The sequence below is a fragment of the Perognathus longimembris genome, chromosome 1 (assembly GCF_023159225.1).
Source record: "Perognathus longimembris pacificus isolate PPM17 chromosome 1, ASM2315922v1, whole genome shotgun sequence".
Lineage (NCBI taxonomy): Eukaryota > Metazoa > Chordata > Mammalia > Rodentia > Heteromyidae > Perognathus > Perognathus longimembris.
The window spans coordinates 62,224,428-62,252,019 of NC_063161.1; the positions used below are offsets into that span (position 1 = coordinate 62,224,428).

Sequence of the window (27,592 nt, forward strand, 5' to 3'; positions counted from 1 at the left end):
GGTGAGACAGAAAAAAAAATGTGCATATAGATATATGTAATCTTCACAACAGAGTATGAAAATGCTATCTCCATTTTACAAAAAAGGAATTTGAATTTAAATTCCTCAGATGATTTTCCTAATGTAGTATAGTTAACAGAGTCAGGTCACAACTCTGATTCCCAAACCTAGGTTCCTAATATTTCATCTTGATGTTTTTTCCAGTTGAACTTGATATTATCCATTGACTTCATCCTCAGTATGAATTAAACTCCTACTCAACCATTTTTTCTCCAGAACTCCTGACTCGTGTGTGATTTGTGTCTTGCTGCATTCTTTTCTGTGGCTTGAGTTTGAGAGTTCATGGAAATAATTTTCCACTAAAAATGTGATTTTGCACATAAAATTCTGTACTAGGGATGACACATGTGATGGACCACAGCTGTAACCCAAGCCATAAGAAGACAGGAAGGACCTCAAGTTCAAAGCCAGTTCAGTGCTATGTAGTGAGACCTTGTCTCAGTTACATATATTTCAGTATATTATCATAGTTAGTTACCATCATTATCCGGTTGTGAGGTGAAGTTAAGACAAAAGAGATATGAGTAGAATTATAAAGTAGAGCAACAGATGGAAACAAAAAAAAAAAAGAAAAAAAAAAGGTAAGCAAGTAAAACAAACAGAGGTCAGGGAAATGTGAAATGATCCCACCGGAGTGTTAGAATGCAAGGCTTTAGAACAAACCGGGTGCATATACTCCACTTCTCATCTGATCAGACTAGCAGCCGCTCCCTTCGAGATACCACTGGATGAGGTGGCTAGTGGGATGCTGGATTGTTCACTCAGGTATGTGGTATCCAGGCTAAGAAGACTCAAAAGGGGATGGAAAAGCTAAGGTTCCCTGTGATGTCTCACTCCTAATGGACATGTGATGGCTACACCTGGTTTTTCTACCATGGAAGATTTACACCAGACTTCTACAGTAGCAACTTAGAACACCAAAGGCATGTGGAAAGGGGTTGGAAGAAAGAGATGGAGAGGGAGAGGAGAAAGGAAGGGAGGGGATGAGAGAGGAAGAGAGAGAGAATGATTAACTATATCACCTTTATCAACACAGCCTTGAAGTCTTTCCTGCTAGATCATCTCCATCTCATGCTGCTTCTAAGAAGCAAGTCACTAAGGCTTGTGCATAACAAGGGCAAGGCAGTTATACACCTCTGTGGAAGTACTGTCAGAGAAACTGCAAACACAACTTCTGCCCACAAATTGTTTCTGTTCTTTTCACATGCTCTCAACACCTGTAGCAACTCTACCCTTGAAAAAGAAATCTTACGGGGCTGGGGATATAGCCTAGTGGCAAGAGTGCCTGCCTCGGATACACGAGGCCCTAGGTTCGATTCCCCAGCACCACATATACAGAAAATGGCCAGAAGCGGCGCTGTGGCTCAAGTGGCAGAGTGCTAGCCTTGAGCGGGAAGAAGCCAGGGACAGTGCTCAGGCCCTGAGTCCAAGGCCCAGGACTGGCCAAAAAAAAAAAAGAAAAAGAAATCTTACCTCTTACATGGTAAGGGGCAGGCTCACAGTCCAGGACTTCCTCCAGCTGGGTTTGAGACTCCTCAGAAGCCATTCATCACTTCCACAAAACATAGCTCACAAAGCAAATCTATTCACAAACTCACATCGCAGTCATAGGCACAGGAATTGGATATCAGACAGTTTATATTATAACTAAGTACAGAATCACCAACTTTTTATATTGTTTCCTCTAAGTAGAATTTAAGATTTACTTTATTCTACAAACCTTAAATTACAAAACAGAAAACTCTTTATTTTAACTTTCTATTTATATTTTCATCAAATGGTTTCACCTAGAAAAAACCTTAACTAGTATTTTGAGATATAGGTTATAATTCACCACATAATGTTTATATTGCAAATCCATATTCACTTTCTTTTCTAAATATATCCATCTCCTTAAAGCACCTAAGGAGTTAACACCTATAATAGAAACAGGCCACAGAATTGCCTTTATTTCTGACATGATTTGCAAGTTTGGAAGTCAAAGACTACCCTGCACAAGGACACACAGAATTCATCAAAAGATACTCTACTCACAATTGTGGCTTATTTCTCGAGGAAAGAAATTGGTTAAAATCAGTAAAGGTAAGAAACATATACCACAGAATGTAGGAAAATGCCCAATGCAGAGCCACCAACAATCCTCTCCTATGGAGAACTACACAGCATTCCTTTCCTAGCAATGCTGCTGAAATGCACATGGGCTAGACAAGTTCACCTGCAGCATGGTGGCCACAATCTCTGCTAGGATTCCAGTACAGAGGCATGGAGATGGTATACTTGGATGGTCCCATTTTCTAATCCCATCAGGAAGTAAAACTAATAATAATCAAAACCTTTCTACTATTGGACTTAACACAACCTTTCCCAGGCAAATAAGCATAGCATCCCTTCTTTCTAGAAACCTATCCTCTTACCAGACAAGATTAAACTACCTCACTGCAAATTCCCTTGCTCTCACACTTGTGAGGTGACTACATTTATGAAGTCCTGAAATTCTGAACTTAAGTGTAACTGATACAGATCAATAAAGACAAAACTAGCTGTAGTGCTTTCAATATTAAGACTGTGGTTTATATTTGGGAAGAAAACATGTATCTGAAACTTAAAACCAACCCAAGATTCATGGTTCATTCTTATCATAATATCATCAGTATATTCTTTTTCCATTATCAGTCTTTACTTCTCTAATATGTCAGCCATAGTTTTGCAAAATAATGCCTGAGTAATCAATCCATAATGGAATACCTTTAATTTAATATCATGATAAACACTTTTGGGAAACTATGGATACACATAAGAAATCATAATCTCCTTTCTTGAGATAATCATTAGATTTACAAAAATTACAAATTCTTGGGCTAGGAATATGGCCTTGTGGTAAAGTGCTCACCTCGTATACATGAAGCCCTAGGTTCAATTCCTCAACACCACATATATAGAAAAAGCCAGAAGTGGCACTGTGGCTCAAGTGGTTGAGTGCTAGCCTTGAGCAAAATGAAGCCAGGGACAGTGCTCAGGCCCTGAGTTCAAGCCCGAGGACTAGCAAAAAAACAAAACAAAACAAAAACTTACAAATTCTTAAGACTACCTAAAAGTTTGAAGATTGTTAGTAATTATTAGCTGTAAGTATTTCTGCAGTTATCTGTATTGGTATTTCTGATCTACTAAATCAAATTCAAATCAACTGAGCAAACAATATATTGAGTAACATCTCTGTATAAGAATTCAACATCCAATTGCTCTTTCTTTAAAGGCATAGAAGCCTCTAACAATTTTATTTTTGATTAACTGAATCAGAATGCTGTGAGCTGTGCAATATAGTCTTTGGCATCATAATTTATCATATACATGATTTGACAACTCTTGGAATTTTGATCTTCTCTTGGATTATCTATACATACTGTCCTACTTCATGCTGCTGGACACGAGCCAAGCCATGGCTCCCGGTCAGACATGTAACCAAAAGGGTTAAACTAAAACAGCCAATACTTATCCAGCAGGCAGCTGGCTACTAGGGAAGCAAAGATGAGAAGACCACAGTTGAGGGCCATCTCTAGTAAAAGAAGTTCAGTCTACTCTATCTCAACCAACTGCTCGGTACAGAGGCCTACGCTTGTTAGGAATCAGTGTCTGAGTGCCATGGTGCATGGCCATCATCTTTAGCAATGCAGGGAAATGTTAAGTAGAAGAAGAGCAGCCCAAGCCATCCCAGGCATAAATGGAGAACCCCCCCTACCTAGGTAATAACCAATCCAAAAAAGAAATAGAGGTGTGGGTCAAATGGCAGAGCACCTGTCTGGCAAGTACAAGGCTGAGTTCTCTCCCATGTACCAAAAAAATACAATGAACGAAAAAATAATCAATACTCTTACAGTCCTGTGCAGTAAGGTATGATGTTTGGTTAACTGCGATGTATTAAAACTTTTTTTGATTTACAATGCCTTCAATTTATGACCAGTTTATTGGAATATAACCAAATCATAAACCGAGAAGCACCTGTATATCAAAATATATACTTATTTTAGAGTACAATCATTAGAGATTTTGGCACAAAATAAATTGTGTATTAGAAAAAGTGCAGATCTAGTCACTAAAAAGCCAGGTATTACATATCTGTAATCCTAGAGTTAGGAGTCTGAGATCTGGAGTCACAGTTCAGTGTCAGCCCGGGCAGAAAAGTTTTCATTGGACTCTATCTCCACAATAATCAATTACTTTAAAAAAGAGAAAAAATGAGGGAAGGGGTGGTTGGGAGGGATGAGAATGATGAAAGGGGTAACATTGATCAAGACACATTATATTCACAAACTGCTTTTTTTTTTAAAGTATGTATTATCAAACTGAATTACAGGCAGGTTACAGTTTCATATATTAAGCATTGGATACATTTCTTGTACTGTTTGTTACCTCGTCTCTCATTCCCCTTCCCCCTCCCCTTTTCATTTCCCCCCTTCCCCATGAGTTGTTTAGTTCCTTTACACCAAACAGTTTTGCAAATATTGCTTTTGTAGGTGTTTGTCTTTTTTTACAATGTGTCTCTCAATTTTGGTATTCCCTTTCAATTTCCTAGTTCTAATACCAGTATACACGGTTTCCAATATACTCAGATAAGATACAGAGGTAGTGTGGGTACAATCCCAGAAGGGTGATACAAGAAGATCATCAATACTAGAAGCTACAGTTACACATGGCACGTTGAAAGTAGTTAAAACTGAGATATAACAGTCGTTTCCATAATGTGGAGTTCATTTCACTTAGCATCATCTTATGTAACCATAAGGGTATAGTTATTTGGCTCTTGTAATCCTCTGCTGTGACTTGCCTAAACTTATGCTAATTATTCCCTATAAGGGAGACCATAGAGTCCATGTTTCTTTGGGTCTGGCTCACTTCACTTAGTATAACTTTTTCCAAGGGCTTCCATCCTTACAAATGGGGCAATGTCATTCTTTCTGATAGAGGCATAAAATTCCATTGTGTATATGTACCACATTTTCCTGATCCATTCGTCTACTGAGGGCCATCTGGGTTGGTTCCAAATTCTCGCTATGACAAATTGTGCTGCAGTGAACATTGTTGTGCTGGTGGCTTTAGTGTGTTCTTCTTTGTGGTCTTTGGGATAGATACCCAAAAGTGGGGCTGCTGGGTCATAGGGGAGTTAGTTCTATGTTTAGCCTTCTGAGGAATCTCCATACCGCTTTCCAGAGTGGCTGAACCAGTTTACATTCCCACCAACAATAAAGTAGGGTTCCCTTTTGGCCACATCCCCTCCAACAATTGTTACTCTTAGTTTTCTTGATATAGGATATTCTTACTGGGGTGAGATGGAATCTCAATGTTGTTTTGACTTGCATTTCTTTTAAGGCCAGTGATGTAGAGCACTTTTTCATATGGCCATTCTCATTTCCTCATCAGAGAAATCTCTTTTTAAGTCTTTAGCCCACTTTTTGATTGGTTCTTTGCGGTTTTGTTTTGGAGGAGGGTAATTTTTTAGTTCTGCATATATTTTAGATATGAGGCCTTTGTCCGCTGAATGGCCAGTAAAGAGCTTCTCCCAATCTGTGGGCTTTCGTCTTATCTTGCGAACTATGTCCTTTGCCCTGCAGAAGCTCTGAAGTTTGATGCAGTCCCATTTGTCCAACCTTTCTTTGATTTGTAGCCTTTCTGGGTCTTTGTTAAGGAAGTTCCGTGCTGTGCCAAGGAGCCCAAGTGTTTCTCCTACTCCTTCCTTTAGTGTTTTCAGGGTATCTGTTTTAATTTCGTGGTTTTTGATCCATTTGGAATTTATTTGGGTGCAGGGTGATATATAAGAATCTAGTTTTAGTTTGTTGCATGTGTTGAACCAGTTTTGCCAGCATCATTTGTTAAAAAGACTATCTTTCTTCCAAACTATTGTTTTAGCTCCGTTATCAAAGATTAAGTAGGTGTGGTTCTGTGGGTTCATTTCTGGGTCTTCAATTCTGTTCCATTGGTCTTTAGGCCTGTTCCGTTGCCAATACCAAGCTGTTTTTATTACTATAGCTTTATAACACAGCTTGAAGTTGGGTATTGCAATTCCTCCAGCACTGTTCTTTCTGCTTAGGAATGTTTTTACTATTCTGGGTCTTTTATTGTTCCATATGAATTTCTGGATTGCTCCTCTATTTCATTAAAAAAAATGGTGTTGGGATATTAATGGGTATTGCATTGAATTTGTAGATAGCCTTTGGCAATACTGTCATTTTGATTGTATTAATCCTCCCAATCCAGGAACCTGGGTGGTTTTTCCATTTCCTTACTGCTGCCTTAATTTCATTTTTCATGTTTTTAAAGTTCTTATCATAGAGGTCTTTCACTTCTTTAGTTAAGGTTATTCCTAGGTATTTTATGTTTTTTGAGGCTATTGCAAAAGGAGTTACTTTTCTGATTTCAGCCTCAGTCTTCGGGTCATTAGCATAGAGAAAGGCCATTGATTTTTGAGGATTTATTTTATATCCTGCAACATTGCCAATGTTTTGGATCAGCTCTAGTAGCTTGGGGGTAGAGTCTATGGGGCTCTTTACGTATAGGATCATGTCATCTGTGAAGAGAGAAAGTTTAACTTCATCTTTTCCTATTTAGATCCACTTTATATTTTCTTCTTGCCTAATGGCACTGGCTAGGAATTCTACTACTATGTTGAAGAGCAGGGGAGAGAGTGGATATCCCTGTCTTGTTCCTGATTTTAAAGGGAATGGCTTTAGTTTTTCACCATTTAGAGTTATGGTTGCTGTTGGTTTGTCATAAACTGCCTTGATTATATTCAGGAATGTTCCATGGAATCCCAGTTTTTCCAGGGCTTTTAGCATAAATGGATGCTGGATTTTATCAAACGCTTTTTCTGAATAAAGTGATATAACCATGTGGTTCTTTACCTTGCTCCGGTTGATGTGGTGGATTACATTAATTGATTTATGTATATTGAACCAACTTTGCACCCCTGGGATGAATCCAGTTTGATCATGGTGTATGATATTTTTGATGACCTGTTGAAGTCGATTGGCCAGAATTTTGTTGAGAATTTTTGCATCAATGTTCATCAGGGAAATCGGTCTATAGTTCTCTTTCTGTGATGAGTCCTTGCCTGGTTTTGGGATGAGGGTTATACTGGCTTCATAGAATGTGTCTGTTAGTGACCTATCTCTTTCAATTTCATTGAAGAGTTTAAGAAATGTTGGTGTGAGTCCTGTTTTGAAGTTCTTGTAGAATTCTGCTATGAATCCGTCTGGACCTGGGCTTTTCTTGGATGGGAGATCACTTATTGCCGTTTCTATTTCAATACCGGATATGGGTCTGTTTAGAAGGTTTAAATCTTCATGGTTGAGTTTGGGGATATGAATTTTTTCTAGGAAATCACCCATTTCTTCCAAGTTCTCGTATTTGTTGGCATAAAGGTTTGCAAAAAGGTTTGCAAATGTGTTCTGAATTTTGATTGTTTCTGTGGTGATGTTACCTGTTTCATCTCTGATCTTGTTTATTTGAGTGTGCTGCCTTCATTTTTTGGTCAGGTTTGCTAGGGGTCTGTCTATCTTGTTGATTTTTTCAAAGAACCAACTCTATTTTTTTGATTCTTCGATGGTTTTTTTCGTCTCTAATTGATTGAATTCTGATTTGATTTTAATTATTTGCTTCCGTCTACTAACTTGGGGTTTGGCTTGTTTGTCTGTTTCAAGGAAATTAAGGTGCTTCCTTAAATTATTGAGTTGCTGTTTCTCCAGTTTGTTGGTATATGCACCCCGAGATATAAATTTTCCTCTGAGTACTGCCTTTGCTGTGTCCCAAAGGACTTGGTACTTTGTGTCCTCATCTTGGTTGCGTTCCATAAACATTTTAATTTCCGTTTTAATTTCTTCAATGACCCACTGATGGTTCAGCAGTGTGTTGTTTAGTCTCCATGAATTGTAGGATTTTCTGTGGTGGCTGTTTGAGTTGAGCTCTAATTTTATTCCATTGTGGTCTGAGAAAATGCAGGGAATGGTTTTGATACTTCTGAATTTGTAAGATTTTCTTTGTGCCCTAAGATGTGATCTATTTTGGAGAATGTACCATGTGCTGCTGAGAAGAATGTTTATTCTGTTGTTGCTGGGTGGAATATGCTGTAGATGTCGGTTAAGTCTAGTTGGTCTATGCAATTGTTTAGTTCTGTGGTTTCTTTGTTCAGTTTTTGGCGTGTTGATCTGTATAGAGGTAATAGTAGAGTGTTAAAGTCCCCAACTATCAATGTGTTTGGGTCTATTAGTGTTTTTAGAGTCAGTATTGTTTGATGAAGTTAGGTGCTCCTGTATTTAGTGTGCAGATATTTAGGATGGTTATATCTTCCTGTAGGAGAGATCCCTTTACTAGTCTGTAGTAACCTTCTTTGTCTCGTCTTACCGTTTTTAATTTGAAGTGAATTTTGTCTGATAGTAGGATTGCAACTCCAGCCTGCTTATGGGGGCCATTTGCTTGGTAGATTTGATTCCAGCCTTTCACTTTTAGAAGATGTTTACTTTTGCTGGATAGATGTGTCTCTTGGAGGCAGGAGAAAGATGGATCTTGATTTTTTGATCCAACTTATGAGCCTATGTCGTTTGAATGGAGAATTAAGTCCATTAATGTTGAGAGTTAGGATTGAGAGCTGATCATTTGTTCCTTTCATTATCCCTTTCCTGTTAAGAGCTGTCCTCCCATTTGTTGCTCTGATATTCTGGTTTACTATTTAGGGTTCATTTCTCTGTCTGTATTGTGAGCTTGATTATTTTCCCTGTATAGTACAACTTTGAGGATTTTCTGTATAGCTGGTTTGGTGGAGATACATTCTTTCAGTTTGTCCTTACAGTGGAAGACTTTTATTTGACCCTCGGCTATGAATGAGAGATTAGCTGGGTACAGTATTCTTGGTTGGTAGTTATTTTTTATTTAGGGTTTGGCATACCTCATTCCAGGCTCTTTGTTTTCATGGTCTCTGCTGAGAAGTCTGGGGTAATTCTGATTGCTTTTCTATGTGATTATTTTCTTCTCCCTAACAGCTTTAAGGATTCTTTCCTTGTACTCTATTTATCCTGTTTTGATCACAATGTGTCGATGGGATGTCCTATTCTGGCCAGGTCTCTTTGGGGTTCTAAATGCTTCTTGTATCTAGATAGGCCTATCCTTCTGGATATTTGGGAAGTTCTCGGCTAATATTCTGTTAAATAGGGTGCCTATTCCATTATCTTCCTTCTGCAGGTTTTCCTCAATACCTATTATCCTTAAATTGGGCTTCCTGGTTGTGTCTTGAATATCCTGGAGCGATCTGTTTTGTCAATTGGATTGGTTTTGTATTGATTTTTTATCTTTCTCCATAGATTCTAGGCAATCTTCAGCTCCTGAGATTCGATCCTCTACTTCTGTTAGTCAGGACTGTAGGCTAGCTACTTGATTTCAAATCTCTTTTCCTTCTGACTGAACTTTTCTGATGAGATCCATGTCCTTGCTATACTTATCTCTTAGGTCCTGCATGGACTTCTTTACTTCATTGATTTGGTTTTGAGTGCCGTCTCTCAAATCTTTTAGTTGGGTAACTATCTTTTTCTTGACTCTTGAAGTTCAATTGTCTATTTGTGGAGACCATAAAATTCTCCATTAATTTTTGCTTTGCCTCCTCATGCTCTAGAATAGTTGACTGAAGAGATTCAAACTTTTCATTTAACATTCTTATCTGTAGACTTTGTAGAGCATTTTGAGGGTTCTCTTCTATGTCTTTGATTGACTGCTCTGCTTCCTGCTTGTTTTGAGTGGGAGATGAGCCTTCATTGTTTGCCATCTTTCTTGTGTTTCTTTTGCCCATTTGGATTGTGAATGCACTTGTGAGCATCGTTTAAGACCCAAAGCAGACCTTACCAAGCACAGTTGTGTAAATCTTAGAAGTTCTCAATTATATACAGTTACCTTGTATACCTGTATATAAAATTAGATTTGATGTACCTAAAGAATACAATTTCGATATAACAACAAATCCTGAGCCCTGTATTCAGTAGTTTCTTATTTACTGTTACAACCCTATGAGCAATTTTTATTCTTATATAAAGTTTTTTTGGACTGGCTTTCTCTATGAACCCCTTTGATTCACTCTGATTGTGCAGTGATATCCTCTATCCAATAACCAGGGGTAAATGGAATCTGAAGGTCCTGGAAGTAAATCAGGAAGGTAGGTTAGAGGTAGTGAAGAGAATAGAGTAAAATGTATGGGGGAGGGGTGATGATTTTAATTTAGTTTCAGTGGTGTGGAAATGTGGAGAAGAGTAGAATCAGTAGAAAGAACAAGGTTAAAATGATAGTCAATGGAGTGTTAGCAGAAAAGAGTAGAGGTGTTATTCGTAGGAAAGTAAATTTTAAAGAAAAAGAATGTGAAGAGAGAAATATAAAAAAAAACTGGAAGACAAATTCACAAAACAAAGAAAAGTTATTTTAAAAAAAAGAAAAAAAGACAGTAAAATGAACAACCAAAAAAATGTTTTTGATAAAACAAACAGGTATAAACGGAGAACCAAAAACCAATGATGTTTCAGAAATGAAAAAAAAAGCTTAAAAATGTTTTGAAAAGAAAAGAAAAAAAAATAGAGTCTTCCTTGTTTGGGTGGGCTTTCTCCAGTCTCTGGTTTCCTTGTGATGGTCTGCAGTTTATTTTGCTGCTTGGCTGGTTTGACTTGCTTTCAGTTTGCAGGGGGTGGATCTGTTCTGACCCTCCTCCTCTGTTAGTGAAATCCTGGGGTTCTGTGGTTCACACAGCTAGCACGTAGGCCTTGGGTGTCCACTGTAGATGGGGCACGTGAACAGACTTGGGAACCGTGGCTCCTCCCATTGGCTGTGGGGCCGCTTCCTTTAATGACTGGCTTTGAATAGGCTGTGGACTTAGCAGGGCGGGGTGCCTCTGGCCTGGTTTACCGGGCTGAGAGTTGCTTGCCTGGGGGAGGTTCCTCCCTCCTGGGCGGGGCAGCCTCCTGGGCGGAGCTGGCTATGGGATTCAGCTCAGTTTCCTGCTGGGAATTGGGCTTCCTCAGTGACAGGACCATTTATCTGTCTCAGGAACTGTTTGTTCTCGTCTGGTTGCTCTGTGCCGCTGGTAGGTGCTTGCTGCTTTTGGTTTTAATTTAGAAATTCTGGCGGGGAGGGCCGGTACCTCTGGTTAAGTTCACCTGAGTGTGTGAGCTGCAGCCCAGAACAAGCCTCCCGCCCGGGCAGGAGGCATTCTCCTGGGCGGAGCTGGCTCTCACTGATTGGTCCTTCTTGTCCTTTTCAAAGATGGCCGCTTTGTCCTCGCTTTCCCCAGGCCCATTTTAGTTCCAGTCTGGTCTGGCCCTATGCCAGTGTCAAAGCTGGCACTTTGCTCTGGCGGTGGGGGAAGGGCTACCTTCAAGGAGCTGCTCTGTGAGCATGAGTGAGAATGTCTTTCGTGGGGTACTCACGCTTTGTCTGCAATTTTGGCCTGTCAGTGCTCAGCCTGCAATCTACATGTGTCTGCCACCATCTGGAGGATTTCTCCCTGCTCGCAGCTGGTGTGGTTTAGGTGGGTGGAGTGCGGGGCGCTGTGCCGGGGCCGGCACTGGAGTGGCGGAGGGCCACCGCCTGGAGCTCAAATCTGTGTTTTCCGGCCAGCAAAGTCGAGTTTTCCTTCCTGGCCAGAATCCCTGTACTGTTATAACTTACTTGGGCTGTCTTTCTAGGAGTAAAAGTTCCTCTGGGATGGGAAAACTGCGATGTTGGAGGGAGCTCTGCTAGGGCTCTGCTGTTCCACCATCTTCCTGGAAGTCCTGAACCTCAGTTTTCTTAAGTGTTAGATGAGAACTTTTATCACTGTCATTTCTGATGTTCTTTAAATCTTGTAATTCTCTAATTCTTTAACCACAAGTTAATTTTTTAAATCTTATTTTATAGCAACATTCAGCTTTTTTCTAGTGTGGCAGAAAACCAGATAGCTAAAAGTTTAAGGTGCTACAGACTGGAGGAATGTTCTATTCTAGCTGCTAACTCCAAGAGTAATCTCACAAACTGCTTTATTCAATGCCAATTCCTTGGTACAACTACTTGAAGATAATAAAAAAATATTTCTTATAAAACAGGTTTAAGAGTAAATTTCTTTATCTGACATGTAATTGTAACACTACTGCACATCATCTTTATAATAATCATGTAATTTTTTAAAGACATGGTTAAAATTATATGAATGGCCCAGATGCCCTACATTGGATGAGTGGATCAAGAAAATGTGACATACATACACATGCATGCACAAACACACACATACGAACAAACACAAAAAATGGAATTTTACTCATCCATCTAACAGATGTCATTTTCAGAAAATGGAAAGATCTAGAGCAAAATATGCTAAGTAAAGTAACCAGGCTCAGAGAGACAGACAATGCATGTTGTCTCGTATGTGGAAGCTAGATCTGAAATATAAATAGGCATGATAACATATACAGGACTCAATGCACACCGACACACACACACACACACACACACACACACACACACACACACACACACAAACTGACTAAAGTATGTTATACTTAGGGGAGGCATCCGGAAGTATAACCCCTCTGAATAACTAATGTACTATTTATCAAAATGACTACAGAAAGCAGAAGCATGTTTTTGGAGAGAGGGGAAAATGGAGGAGGGACCTGACAGGAAGAGTGAGTAAATGCAGCCATTATTTTCAATATATATCATGTCAAAAATGAACTACAGAACTTGAGGGTAGGGCTGGAGGGAAAATCCCACTGCCACAAAAGGAAAAATCTTGATATGATCTTATGACAAGAATTTTAACAGCATTAGAATAAGTAACATAAAGAACTCTTGCAATTTCAAACAATGCCCTGAGCATTAATGCATTTTTTATTTTAAAAAGAAAAATAGTTTTCTTTGAACTAATACAAGCAATATCAAAAATGTTATCCAAATAAAATAGAAGATACATTTTATTTACAAGTTAATTCATGTGCTGGGGGTAGGACTCAATGACAAAGCACTTGCCTAACATGCATAGGCCTGGGTTTGGTCCCCAGCACTGCAAAGAGAGAAATAAAGAGGGAGGGAAGAAGGGAGTGAGGGTGAAAAAGAGAAACAGAGATTGTGACTGTTCAGAACTTTGTAAAATAATAAAATGGAGTACAGTACTAGAAATAGCTAGTAAAGTGCTTACAATAAGGACATAAAATATAATGTTGTTATTTATTTTCTATCTTAAAATCTTGAATGAGAATATTATTTCCAGCAATATGCCACAAGGAATAAAGCAACTAAGTGTATTTTAATTAACAAATAACAACATATCAGTTCAACATCACAAATAGTAAACAGAAGGATGATGCTATATTTAAAAGTGTATTTCCTAAAAACTTGAAGACATATTAAAATATTGAAAATACCTACATAAGAATTAAATGCATAAACAATGTTAAACCATCTTAAAAGAACCATAAATACACCTTTGCAAATTGATCTTAGCTCTAGTTTCATTCCTCATTATGTTAAATTCTAGACATTCACTATTGCCTTCCAAAGTCCAATGAAATGAAGTTCTGAATTTGGAACACTACCTTGGCTGAACCTCACATTCAGAACATCACCTGGGGCTGAGTTTAGAACATTATTTACTAGGAAGGCTTGCCTGCCCTCCAGTGGTATCTTCCTTAATATCTTCGCTGCAGTGTTAGTTAGCTGCAGTAGAGAGAAGAGGCACGACTTCTACACATACATTCTGCAAGTATGATGCACTGGATGGCAGCATCTACCTTTCTTCCCACTGCAGGCTCTCTCTCGGTTTGCACCCCAGCATCACACTGTAGAACCTGCACAATGCAGTTATTATGCATGGGGGTCTGCACTGTGTGTGTGGAATTGCACTGAGACCGTGGACGTTCACCTGTATTATTTGTCAGTGACATATGGTGAGAATTCCCATTCTGTGTGTGAACTTTGTCATTATCTTTAACAATCTGATCACCTAAATATTTTCTTATCCCTTCTGGATAAGAACTTTTGTCTGTTTCTGTAGTCTTCAGGGATATCTTATTTGAGTCTTCAATTTGCTGTGATATTTGATCTTCATCTTCAGATAGCTAAAAGCAATTAAATAATTTTACTGTAAAACAGTGCTTAAATTCTTCTAAAAATAATTCAATCAATTCACAGTATAGGATACCTAAATACACAAATAATCTTCAAACATTTCCCAAAAGGTTACAGATTTTAAAATACCAATAAAAAGCCAGAGAGCAGGTAACTCAAGCATGGACTCCTACCTGAGAGGCAGATACAGGAGGACCATAGATCGAGGTCAGCCTAAGCATAAAGAAGTTCATAAGCATCCATGTCAACCAAAGGCTGTGGCAACGGTGCACAATCCAGTTACTAGGAAGCACATGGCTGAGCATGCACCAGGGAAGTACAGGTGTCATCATATGCGATCACACAGATACTAAGAAGGCACATGGCTTGGCACACACAGGGAAGTGCAGGCATCATAATATATGTGAACATACGGTTACTAGGAAGGCACATGGCTGAGCATACACACAAGGAAGTGCAGGCGTCATAATATATGTGAACATACCGTTACTAGGAAGGCACATGGCTGAGTAAGCACACAAGGAAGTGCAGATGTCATCATATATGTGAACACACTATGAAGGCACACAGCTGAGCATGCACACAAGGAAGTGCTAGTGTCATCATATGTGATCACACAGATACTAAGAAGGCACATGACTGGGCACACACAGGGAAGTGCAGGCATCATAATATATGTGAACATACAGTTACTAGGAAGGCACACGGCTGAGCATGCACACAGGAAATGCAGGTGTCATCATATGTGAACACACAGCTACAAGCTGAGGAAAACATTACAAAGAACAACTAGGGGTATTTTGAGATAATAATAGATTAGACCTGGTTTAGACCCTGGGAGCCAGTAAGGCTTTTTGAGTGACTTATTTAAAAATGATACCTTAAGGGGCTGGGGATATAGCCTAGTGGCAAGAGTGCCTGCCTCGGATACACGAGGCCCTAGGTTCAATTCCCCAGCACCACATATACAGAAAACGGCCAGAAGCGGCGCTGTGGCTCAAGTGGCAGAGTGCTAGCCTTGAGCGGGAAGAAGCCAGGGACAGTGCTCAGGCCCTGAGTCCAAGGCCCAGGACTGGCCAAAAAAAAAAAAAAAAAAAAAAAAAAAATGATACCTTAAAAAGTTAAACAGAAGTGAGGATGAGCAAGCAGATTGTATAAAGCCTACTGAAAAAAAGAGGCTGATAAAATCAAGAGAGAAATGCCAGAATACAGAGAGCAAAAGAGTCCTAGGTGTTAGCCAGCAGCCATGTTCCACAGGACCAGTGGTCACTACAGGAGTCCAGGATAAAAAGTCAAATGGGAATCCATGGAATCACTGGAAAGAAGTATGGGAATATCACAACTCAATTTAAGTTCACAAAAGGTCAGGACCAAGAATAAACTGGACCAAGAATAAAAAAAGAAAGATCTCTTAGGAAACAAAAACAATAGTTCAAAAACATAATGGGGTAAGTCAAAGGCTTAGAGGACTAGATACATTTATGATTTATCTGGAGGGAGAAGTGGTTAGATAAAGTGGTTGGAATGAATGTGGTTAAAGAAACAAGATGAGACACAACAAGAAATACTAACTCTTCTGATATGAACACCTGCTAAGTATCTACTGATATAAAATATATCAGAAAAACTGAGCTGAGAAGAAAGCCAGGAAATGTTTAGTGCTAAGGCAGGAAAAGATGGAGGTTTTGTAAATTCTAATAATATGTTCAGTAAGAAAGTGAACATCTAGGATTGGGGCTAACGTCATAAAGCTGGGAACATATACTGAGAGTATATCACTGGAGTAGATAACATCAATAAAACTTTAGAGCACAAGGTTAACAGAAGAGGGTTCTACATAAACCCTAGACATTACAACATTATTATAGAAAGAAGGGTAGAAGAAATGATGGCAAAGGCATAAACTAGCATTTATAGGGATAGGAAGGAAATGAAGAGAGTTGTGTTTAAAACCATAGACCATAAAATGTGTTTTATTGTTTGTCATGATAGAATTGAACCTAAGACTTCATTCACACTAGGACAACACTCTACCACTGAACCATTAATCCCCCAAAAATGTCTTAATGAAATCAAATGATAACCCAGGTATAGTGGTAAATATCTATAATTGAGCTACTTGGGGCCAGAGACAGAATAATCACCATTTGAGTTCAGCTCTAGACAAAGTGAGAGTATAGCTGAAAAACAAACTAAAGGCAAAAGGATAGGGCATGGAGGGTGGCCTAGGTAGTAAAGTGGTTGTGTACAAAAAAGATTTAGGTTCTGAATTCAATTCCTAGTATTGAAAATTTAAGGAAAGGAGCAAGGGAGGGGAAGAGGGACGTCTACAAGGATTAGGAGTCTTTATGATATAAACACTGAAAAGTATCCACTAAACTGGGCAACACAGAAGTCTCTGGTGTCCAGCCAGGCACCAGTGGCACATGCTTGTAATCCTAGTACTCAGAAGCCTGAAACTTGAGGATTCTGGTTCAAAGTCAACCCAGGCAGAAAAGTCTGTGAGACTCTTATCTCCCATTAACCAGCAAAAAGCCAGAAGTGGAGCTCTGATGCAAGTGGTAGAACACCAACTCTGAGTAAAAATGACAAGCAAAAGCATGAAGCCCTGAGTTCAAGACCCAGTACTGGTGCATTTGCACATACATGCACACACATGTGCACACACATGCATGCACACACACAGACATATGTATACACATGCATGGACATGTGTACACACATGTGACACATGTACACACACACAGTCTCTGGTATCCTTACCAAGAATACTTTATAAACAAAAGGAAGGATGAAGAAGATGGAAAGGAATTCTCTACATTTAGTCAGATATGTTATTTTTAAGAAATGTCCTACCAATTATTTATACTTGTCTTTACTACTATATAGTTTTCATTTTATAAGCCATGAGACTACATTTTTAATGTATACTTAGGTTCCCAATTATTTTAAGTTCTTTTTTAAAAAAAATCTTTAAAGTCTATGTATAATATGTAACCATAGGTTTATATTTATGTCATAAACTGTATGCATATATTCCCAAAGTATCTACATTTGTTTATGTTGACAAAAAACTTTTGCAAATAATGTGTAACTTAAAAAACAATTTTTATAAATGTGAATGAGTAATGCTTAGACATGTTTACCTTGTATTTCTTTCACATTTTAAACTATTTCTTACATTTTTTGCACCCCTTTAAACTTTAATCTATTTTTTATTCTGACCATTTATTGATCAACAATTGTTCTTAGTGGTAAAGGAAAAATAGGATAAAAGCAAAATATTCTAAATTCACATGGGATATATTGATAAGTAAATACTTGTAACATACCATGTCTGAACTAGAACTGAAAGAACTATCTGTTGGCCTTGGAGAATAACTGGCAGACAGACTGCTCTGTGAAGAATCAAAACCTGAAAAATAAAGGTTTAATTCATAAAGAATAGGTATGTATTAATATCCTACAAAATATACACAGGGAGAAGTTAACTGCTCACAATATAAACTTAATAACATAATAAACTTAAAAACAGTAGTTTAAAATATGCCAAAGTTAGTTAAAATTTTGGATACATGGCACTTTGCACTTCTAACAACATATACAGTTTATTTTCCCCTTAAAAGATTCATATCTACAAGAAAATACAGGTACATAGGAAAGGAAGAAGAAAAGGCAACATTGGCTTAAATTTTCCAATATGTGAACTACTTTTATGAACAAAAAAGGGTCAACCTGCAGGAAGGAGGACTAACCAAGTTTATGAAGTCCCAAGGGATCAGATATTGTTGCTAATTGTCAAATACAACTTCATTGAGTAGCCAAAACTTCATTTAAAGTACCCAGTACTACCTTCTTTCATTTTCTGCTACATTACCACATAATTGAAAACAAAGCTTAAAGATAAGCCTGGGAAGTAGGTCATGAAGCCCTACAATCCTCAACACCAATAGCTACAACGACTGTCCTTCCTGTTCTTGATGAAAATGGGTTTCCAGCAGAAAAGCACAAGACAGTGGAAAGCAGAACAACCATCAAATCACTTGCTCAATAAGGCATAAGCCCAAGCTGTATGTCTCAAGTCAGACCTGATGCTCGCTGTAATTCACATCAGTCAGCTTTGCAGAACTACTCTTTCATTACATTAGAAACTTGCATGCTCACCAAATATGCTGTGACAGCAGTGTAGACCTAAGTAAAAAGTATATGGTATATTTGCTACCACTACTAACATAAGGAAGAGCATTTCCTTCTGTACTATAAGCCCACAGTTACCAGCAAGGAAGAAAGAAAAATGAGGATTCCATGAATTTCTTATCTATTCATACCTAACAAAATGGCATGCTGGTGAAAATGTAAACTTAATTCAACATGTATTGAGTAACTATGTAAGGTAGTGGGATAGTTTTTAAGGATCCATGGCCATACATCTTGTATTAGAGGACAAAAATTTCAAACAAAAATGAGTCACAAACCCAATATGAAAATAGCAATCATAGATGGTGCAAACACTGTCAAGAGCGAAGGGTGATGTACTCCAGGGAGAAAGATTTAAAAGTGTACAGAAAACATGAGCAGAGAGAAGTTTCAAAAGATAAGTATTTTCAGAGAGACAAGATGAAAAGTAGTACATGAGATGACTATAAATGGGTACTCCTGATTACAAAAGGATGTTAGGTTTTAGATAGCCAACAAAGGTACCCAGGTAAATAAGGATTTCCCAACAGTGAAACTTAAGAAAAACAAGTCCATTAGAAGTGGTAGGGAATGTGGCTTGGTGGTACAGTGTTGCCTAGTATGCATGAAGCCCTGGGTTCAATTCCTCAGTACCCCATAAACAGAAAAATGCAGAAGTGGCACTGTGGTTCAAGTGGTAGAGTCCTAGCCTTGAGCAAAAGAAGCCAGGGACAGTGCTAAGGCTCTGAGTTCAAGCCCCAGGACTGGAAAAAAAATAGATTAACCAAATAATCTAGGTACAGAGTAAGGAGGTTCTGTGATGATGCAAATTATTCAGAATAGCAAGAAAGCTTTTCATTTGCTTCAATTTTTGCAGGTAACTTGTTAAATTTCTTGAGTCTGGTATAACATCAAAATCTGATAAAGATTACACACACACAAACACTCCCTGCCAAAAAAACAAACAAACCCAGTCATGAGTATCACGGCAAAAGCCTTATAAAGAAACAAATTAAAAAATAGAACAGAAGGGGGAGGGAGGAGGAGGGAATGTAGGACGAGGTAACAAACAGTACAAGAAATGTATCCAATGCTTAACGTATGAAACTGTAACCTCTCTGTACATCAGTTTGACAATAAAAAATTTTTAAAAAATAGAACAGAAGAGCAAACAGTATCCAAATATATCATAACTTATTGGGATTTATTGTAAGAAGACTAAGATGGTCCAAACAATAAAATCCATTAGTAATAGTTATCCTCTTAGGAGATTTGTCTTGCAGATGTCATTTTAAACCTGCTGTAGTAAAAGAAATCCAGACTGGGTACCAGTGGCTCATGCCTGTAATCATAGCTTCTCAGAAGGTTGTGATCTGAGGATTGAGGTTTGAATTGAGCCCAAGCAGGAAAGTCTGTGAGACTCTTATCTCCAATAAACTACTAAGAAAAACTCAGAACTCAAGTGGTAGAGTAGTAGCCTTGAGCAAAAGAAGCTCAAGGACAGATTCCAGACCCTGGGTTTGAGCCCCAGGACACTCACACACACACACACACACACACACATACACACACACACACACACAATATCTTGTGATGTGGCTCAGGAAGTGCGAGGCTCTGAGGTCAAACCACATCAAAACAAACAAAAATAAAAACAGAACAGATGATAGTGAGGAAGTAGAAAAACTGTAACTGTTTTTGCAGAGTTTGTAGAAATGTCAAACAGTACAGCCACTATGTAAAATAGTATGAAGGTTCCTTGGGGGAAAGATAGAACTAGTAAATGATCTAGCAATTCTATCCTGAATATATATTCAAGGAATGGAATGCAAATGTAGAGAAAACATTTTCCAGTCTTGTGGTCATTTCAGCATTATCCACAACAGCCAAGAGACAGAAGCAAGTTCATAACCAGTGAATGGATGGAGAAAATAAATATGATACATATACATATTTGAATCTTATTCATTCATTTGAAGAAGGTATCATTCTTGATACATTAAAAAATGAACAATATACTACAAAATGGGTGAATCATGAAAACATTATGCTAAGTAACATAAAATAACGAAAAAGATAAATACTACATGATTCCATTTATATGAGGTTATCTTCACCACTCCAACTCATAGACACAGAAAAGCAAATGGTGTTAGGGTGAAGTGCCAGACTTTGAAGTCAGGCCCCACTTTACCATGCGAACCCCACTTTACCACGCGAACCTGAGATAAGCAGGCCCTGTGAGCAAACCCAGGACAAGCCCATTAGGGCCCAGTCGGTCTAGAACTCTAACCGCTGGGAATGCTTAACTCTGACTGCCCCCAGAGTGCCTCGAGCCCTGAGCCAATCAGATTTGTACCTGTGTCCTAATCTTGCTTGCTTGCACACCTGATTGTTGTAACTTTGTTTTTTGCCTTTATAAGCCCTGTGTAATCACAGCTCGGGGCTCCCTACTAACCTCCACTGTGTCAGTGGGGAGGATGGGGCCCGAGTTGCAGCTCACTTGAATAAAGCCTTGCCTTACTTTTGCATTTCAGAATGTCTGAGTCTCTGTGGCCTTCTTGGTGGTCGTCTCGCGACTTGGCACAACATTTGGGGTTTCGTCCGGGATTGTCCCAGAGACCCCCAAGACCCCAGACTCCGAAGGTAAGGAAACAGCGCTGTTCATTTGTTTATTTGTCTTGTCCTGTAATTTGTCTGTTTGTCTGTTTTGCTTTTGCTTAAAGGGGTTGTTGAAGCAGACGCGCTTACTGGGCAATCCCGAGGAGACTGGGGAACGCTCCAGACTCTGAGTCCACTTGGGTCCACTCCTCCTGCACCCTTGTGGGAGGTTGGGCCAACTTAGGTCTGCTCCTGCTGCTTAGCAGGAGGAGGCTTGTGGGCCAACCTAGGAGACTCTCCACTCTTACCTGAGTCCACTTGGGTCCACTCCTCCTGCACCCTTGCGGGAGGTTAGGCCAACTTAGGTCTGTTCCTGCTGCTTAGCAGGAGGAGGCTATTGGGCCAACCTAGGAGATCTCCAACTCATAACTTTTCTTATTCTCGGACCTGTGTGTCGTGTGTGGTTTTTTTTTTTTTATTATTAGCCTTCTAAACTAAACATCTGATCAGAGCTATGGGTAACATTCTGTCTTGGGGATCTCCATCTAGCCCCCTAAATTTGACCCTAGCTCACTTGAGGGAAGTCAAGGAAATAGCTCAGAACCGAGGTGTGACCCTTAAGGAGGAAAAATGGATCACCCTGTGTAAGTCAGAATGGCCCACCTTTGAGAGAGCTACTTGGCCACCTGAGGGGAGCTTTAATATAGTTAATATCAGTACTTTACAAAGCCTAATTGAAGCCCCTCGTTCAGGCTATCTAGACCAAATTCCTTGTATAGACACCTGGAGGGAACTAGTTGACAGGGACACTCCAGCATGGGTTCGACCTTTCTTACCGACTCCCTCCTCCACTCCTTCCCCTACCCCAATATTCACTCAAAAGACACGAGGTGACAAGAGAAACAAAGAAGGAAAAGAAGAAATTGTACCCACCTGTCCTCCAGGGAGGAAGCATGGAGGAGGAAATACTCCCCCCCCCCATACTCCCCACATCAGTTAACTCCAGAGGAGGACTCTGAGGAAGATGTTTCAGCTGTGGCTCCGGAGGGCCCCGCCCAGTCAACTCGCTGGCGTTGAAGAATTACATCTCTTAATTCTGTTGCCCTTCCCCTACGTCCTATAGGTACTGTGGATGCAGATGGTCGACAACAATTCCAATACTGGCCATTTGCTACTAGTGATCTTTACAACTGGCGTGCCCAAAATGCCCCCTTTTCTGAAAAACCCCAGGATTTAATTCACTTGCTTGAAACCATACTTTTCACTCACCAGCCCACTTGGGATGATTGTAGACAGCTTTTACAGGTCCTTTTCACCACTGAGGAGAGAGATCGTATCCCTGGCCCCACCAGAGCACCCATCACGAATCCTGCCTTGATTGACACCTATTTTCCCGAGACCCAACCAGCATGGGACTACAATACGGCTGAAGGTAGGGAGCGACTCCTTGTCTATCGCCAGGCTCTGCTTGCAGGTCTCAAGGCAGCGGCTCGCCGACCTACCAATATGGCCAAAGTTTATGATATCAGACAGGGAGAAAGTGAAAGTCCGGCAGCATACCTTGAGCTGCTCATGGAAGCCTTTAGTCAATACACCCCGTATGATCTTGAGACCCAGGAATTTGCTCAGATGATTATACTTGCCTACGTAAATCAAGCCGCACCGGACATAAAGCGGAAAGTGCAGGCTTTAGACAGGCTTGATGAAAAATCTGTTAGGGATCTAGTAGCAGTGGTGGAAAAGGTTTATAATAAGAGAGAAACAGGAGAACAAAGACAGGAAAGGAGTCTGGCTAGACAACAGGCACAATACAAGAAGGACCTCAGGAAAATCCTGACCTCTGTGCAGGCAGGAAACTTTAAACAGTCCTCCTCTCTAAGTAAGGAGCAGGAACCCAAACCCCAATCAAGAATGGGGAAGAATCAATGTGCCTATTGCAAGAAGGAGGGGCATTGGATACGAAACTACCTAGAGCTAGCCAAGAAAACGGAAAAACAGAAAAGAGTGTTGGCAGCCTTAAAGTTGGCTGAGGACAGTGACTGAGGGAGTTGGGGATCAGACCCCCTCCCTGAGCCCAGGATAACATTGAAAGTGGAGGGGAATCCAGTCATGTTCATGGTAGATACGGGAGCAGAAAATTCAGTATTACGAGCCCCGAAAGGGCCGATATCCACTAAAATAACATAGGTCCAAGGTGCGACGGGCACTAAACCCTATCAATGGACTACTCAAAGAACAGTGGATTTGGGAACAGGCCAGGTAACCCACTCATTTTTAGTCATCCATGACTGCCCCTATCCATTGCTTGGACGTGACCTCTTAACAAAAATGAAAGCTCAGATACAGTTCACAGGCAATGGGGCTTCTGTGACGAACTCAAGAGAAAAGCCTGTTAGTGTACTAATAACTAGCAAGTTAGAAGAAGAGTATAGGCTATACCAGCATCCCAAGCCTTAATCTCCGGAAAATGAGTGGCTACGGGCGTTTCCCCAAGCATAGGCAGAAACTGGGGGAATGGGACTGGCAAAACATCATCCTCCAATCTTTGTGGAACTCTAATTCTAATGATTACAGACCAGTGCAAGACTTGAGAGACGTTAACAAGAGAGTAATGGACATTCATCCAACAGTCCCAAATCCGTATACCCTGCTGAGCTCCCTGTCACCGAGCCATGTGTGGTATACTGTGTTGGATCTAAAAGATGCTTTCTTTAGCCTGCCTTTAGCCCCAAAGAGCCAAAGCTACTTTGCATTTACTTGGCACGACCCTGAAATTGGGATAAGCGGTCAATTGACCTGGACCAGGCTGCCTCAAGGATTCAAGAATTCGCCTACCATCTTTGATGAGGTGTTACATGAAGACCTGAGTGAGTACTGCTCCAAAAATACTGGAATAAGTCTATTGCAATATGTAGATGACTTATAAATAGCTGCTCCAGACAAAAATAGCTGTCAAAAGGGAACAACTAGGCTCTTAAAGACTCTTGGCAATTTGGGCTATAGGGCCTCCATTAAAAAGGCACAAATTTGTAAACCTGAGTAGTCACCTATCTGGGCTTCATAGTGAAAGAGGGCAAGTGTTGGCTGTCAGATGCACATAAAGAGACTGTGCTGAAAATCCCTGTGCCTAAGTCAGCCAGACAAGTCAGAGAGTTCCTGCGAACAGTGGGCTTTTGCCGGCTGTGGATACCTGGGTTCACTGAGATGGCCAAACCTCTATATGAAGCCACCAAAAACCTCCCAGAATTTCATTGGACTGAGCAGATGCAGAAAGCCTTTGAGACAATCAAGAAAAGCCTTCTGGAAGCCCCTGCTTTAGGCCTACCTGACGTGAATAAACCATTCACATTGTTCGTGGCTGAAATGAAAGGAATAGCAAAAGGAGTGCTCACCCAGCTAATTGGGCCCTGGAAACGACCAGTCGCCTACTTGTCAAAGAAATTGGATCCTGTCGCTGCTGGGTGGCCTCCGTGCTTAAGAATAATAGCAGCAGTAGCCCTCTTGGTAAAAGATGCAGGTAAGTTGACTCTGGGACAGAACCTGACTGTGGCTACTCCACACGCTCTAGAGGGGGTGCTAAAACAACCTCCTGACCAGTGGATGAGCAATGCCCGCATGGTCCATTACCAGACCTTGTTACTTAACCCGGCATGTATCAGCTTCTGTGTACCTACAGCATTAAACCCAGCAACTCTGCTGCCAGATCCAGATCTGGAAGCGCCTCTGCATGATTGTGAGCAGATCCTGGCCCAAGCACATAGCCTCCGGCCAGACTTGCTGGATTTGCCGCTATCACATGCCGAGCACACCTGGTTCACTGATGGCAGCAGCTTCATTTGGGATGGAAAAAGGTATGCGGGTGTGGCAGTTACTACGGACACTGAGATAGTGTGGGCGGAGGCACTCCCCCAGGGAACTTCTGCACAAAGAGCAGAACTAGTGGCACTAACAAAAGCCTTACAGATGGGAAAAGGAAAGAGACTAAACATCTATACAGACAGCCAGTATGCTTTTGCCACCGTACACGTCCATGGAGCCATCTATCAAGAGAGAGGGCTACTGACAGCCGAAGGACAGACCATTAGAAACAAGCAGGAGATTTTAAGCCTCATCCGGGCCCTATGGGAACCAGCAAAGATTGCCATTATGCACTGTCCGGGTCATCAAAAGGGAGTTGATTCAGTGACTAGAGGGAATAATCTGGCCGACCAGGCAGCTAAGGAAGCAGCCCTTCAGCCCAGAGCAGAAGTATTGACTTTAGTAAACCCAGGGCCACGAGCCTTGCCTCCTGTGCCCCAGTATTCCCAGGAAGACTTGGAGTGGAGGATTCCCATGGCCCATAAAACCCCAGACAGAGAAGGAAACAATGACTGGTGGAAAACTTGTGAAGGGAAACTTATCTTGCCACAAGGGCTGGGTAAAGGGATCCTTAAGAGAATCCACCGAGCCTCTCACATGGGAACCCGAAGAATGCAAGACTTGCTCCGACACTCCAAAGTAAAAATTAGACAAGGAGACCAACTTATTGAAGATATTGTCAAAATTTGCAAGGCCTGTCAGCTCACCAATGCCCTCAATAAACAAGTTACTAAAGCTTTTAGCTCACCTCCGTGGGGATAGGCCAGGAATGTATTGGGAAGTAGATTTCACAGAAATTAAACCTGGAAAATTTGGATACAAATATTTGCTAGTTTTTGTAGACACCTTTTCAGGATGGGTTGAAGCCTATCCAACAAAGCATGAGACTGCGAATGTAGTGGCTAAGAAGATCCTGGAAGAAATCCTACCCAGGTATGGCTTCCCATCCACCATTGGGTCGGACAACGGATCGGCCTTCATCTCAAAAGTAAGTCAGGGAATAGCTGCTGCACTGGGGACGGCTTGGAAATTGCATTGTGCTTATAGACCCCAGAGTTCAGGACAGGTAGAGAGAATGAATCGGACTCTAAAAGAGACCTTGACTAAATTGGCCTTAGAGACTGGTGCAGACTGGGTGTCACTCCTTCCTTTTGCTCTGCTTAGAGTAAGAAATTCTCCCTATCAGCTTGGCTTTACTCCTTTTGAAATAATGTACAGGTACCCCCCACCCATTATCCCTAGCCTTCAGACTGAATTGCTTGCTGATTTGGATGATGCTGAATTTTTGTGTAAACTTAATTATTTGCAGCTCGTGCACAAGAATATGTGGCCCCAACTTAAGGCATTATATGATTCTGCTTCTGTCCCTTACCCCCCATTTATTCAGACCAGGGGACTGGGTGTTCGTCCAGAGGCATAACCCCAAATCCCTAGAACCACAGTGGAAGGGACCATACGTGGTGCTACTGACTACTCCCACCGCCCTCAAGGTAGACGGCATTGCCACTTGGGTCCATTGCTCCCACGCCAGGTCAGCTGACCCCTTTGCCCTTGACGACCACTACCGTGGTGGAACATGGGAGGTCTCCAAGCACCCGACTCAGCCGCTTTGCCTTCGCCTCAAGAAAAGAAAGTTAAACTGAACATTGTTATAATTTACTTTTTGCCTTCTACCCTGGCTAGTGTTGATGTTATTTTGGCAGCTCACTCCAAAGTGAGGTGACCCCCTTATTTTAGGTAGTTTTGGGCTTGTTCAGGAATATGGGTATAGCCACCCGACCCTTAGAGCACAGCCGAGAAGTTTATGTATTATTTTGTTGCTTACATTTGGACACTAAACAGTATACAGCTAATGGGTAAGTCTGTATAGCTGAAAGTTAATTTTCAGTTTGCAGTAATCCTGCAGTCCCTTGGTGAAGTAGACTAAGGCTATAGGTTCCTGGCTAGGTAAGGTCAACACCCCTCAGTCAGCCTGAAGAAGCTACAGAAGATGGATGATCTTCACCCATCAGCCCCTCCTTAAAACCAAGGGACCAGAGTCGCTTTTGGTTACTACTTTGGGCCCTACTGGCCCATGCCTTATCTCTATATCATCCCCTAGACATGCAAGCCATTGAAATGGACAGAATGGAGCCATGATTGGCTCCCAAGGTACCAAAGAGAAAAAGGGAGAAATGAAGTGCCAGACTTTGAAGTCAGGCCCCACTTTACCATGCGAACCCCACTTTACCACGCGAACCTGAGATAAGCAGGCCCTGTGAGCAAACCCAGGACAAGCCCATTAGGGCCCAGTCGGTCTAGAACTCTAACCGCTGGGAATGCTTAACTCTGACTGCCCCCAGAGTGCCTCGAGCCCTGAGCCAATCAGATTTGTACCTGTGTCCTAATCTTGCTTGCTTGCACACCTGATTGTTGTAACTTTGTTCTTTATAAGCCCTGTGTAATCACAGCTTGGGGCTCCCTCCTAACCTCTGCTGTGTCGGTGGGTAGGACGAGGTCCAAGTTGCAGCTCGCCTAAATAAAGCCTTGCCTTGCTTTTGCATTTCAGAACGTCTGAGTCTCTGTGGCCTTCTTGGTGGTTGTCTCCCGACTTCGCACAATAAGGTGAGGTGAAGTGGGAAGTAAGGAATTGTCTGGTGGGTTTAAGAAGCAGGAGGGGTGGGAGGACAATTCTAGCCATCTGTTACCCAACAATATGCCTGTGGTTGGGAACTGCTGGAAAGGTGAATTTGATACCATGTGGTTTAACACCAAAACCATTTTTTTAATCTATTAGGAA

General features: G+C 40.8%; 1 protein-coding gene across 1 annotated transcript in view; it reads right to left on the reverse strand.

Moving 5' to 3' along the window:
* Positions 1-13,763: 13,763 nt before the first annotated feature.
* The window catches only part of C1H12orf40 (chromosome 1 C12orf40 homolog), a 68,228-nt gene continuing 54,399 nt past the window's right edge, over positions 13,764-27,592 (reverse strand). Inside the window, exons 12-13 of the mRNA XM_048343059.1 lie at positions 17,511-17,593; positions 13,764-14,168 (exon numbers count right to left, since the gene is read on the reverse strand). Of these exons, the coding sequence (XP_048199016.1) occupies positions 13,764-14,168; positions 17,511-17,593 (488 nt within the window). The remainder of the gene's footprint in view (positions 14,169-17,510; positions 17,594-27,592) is intronic.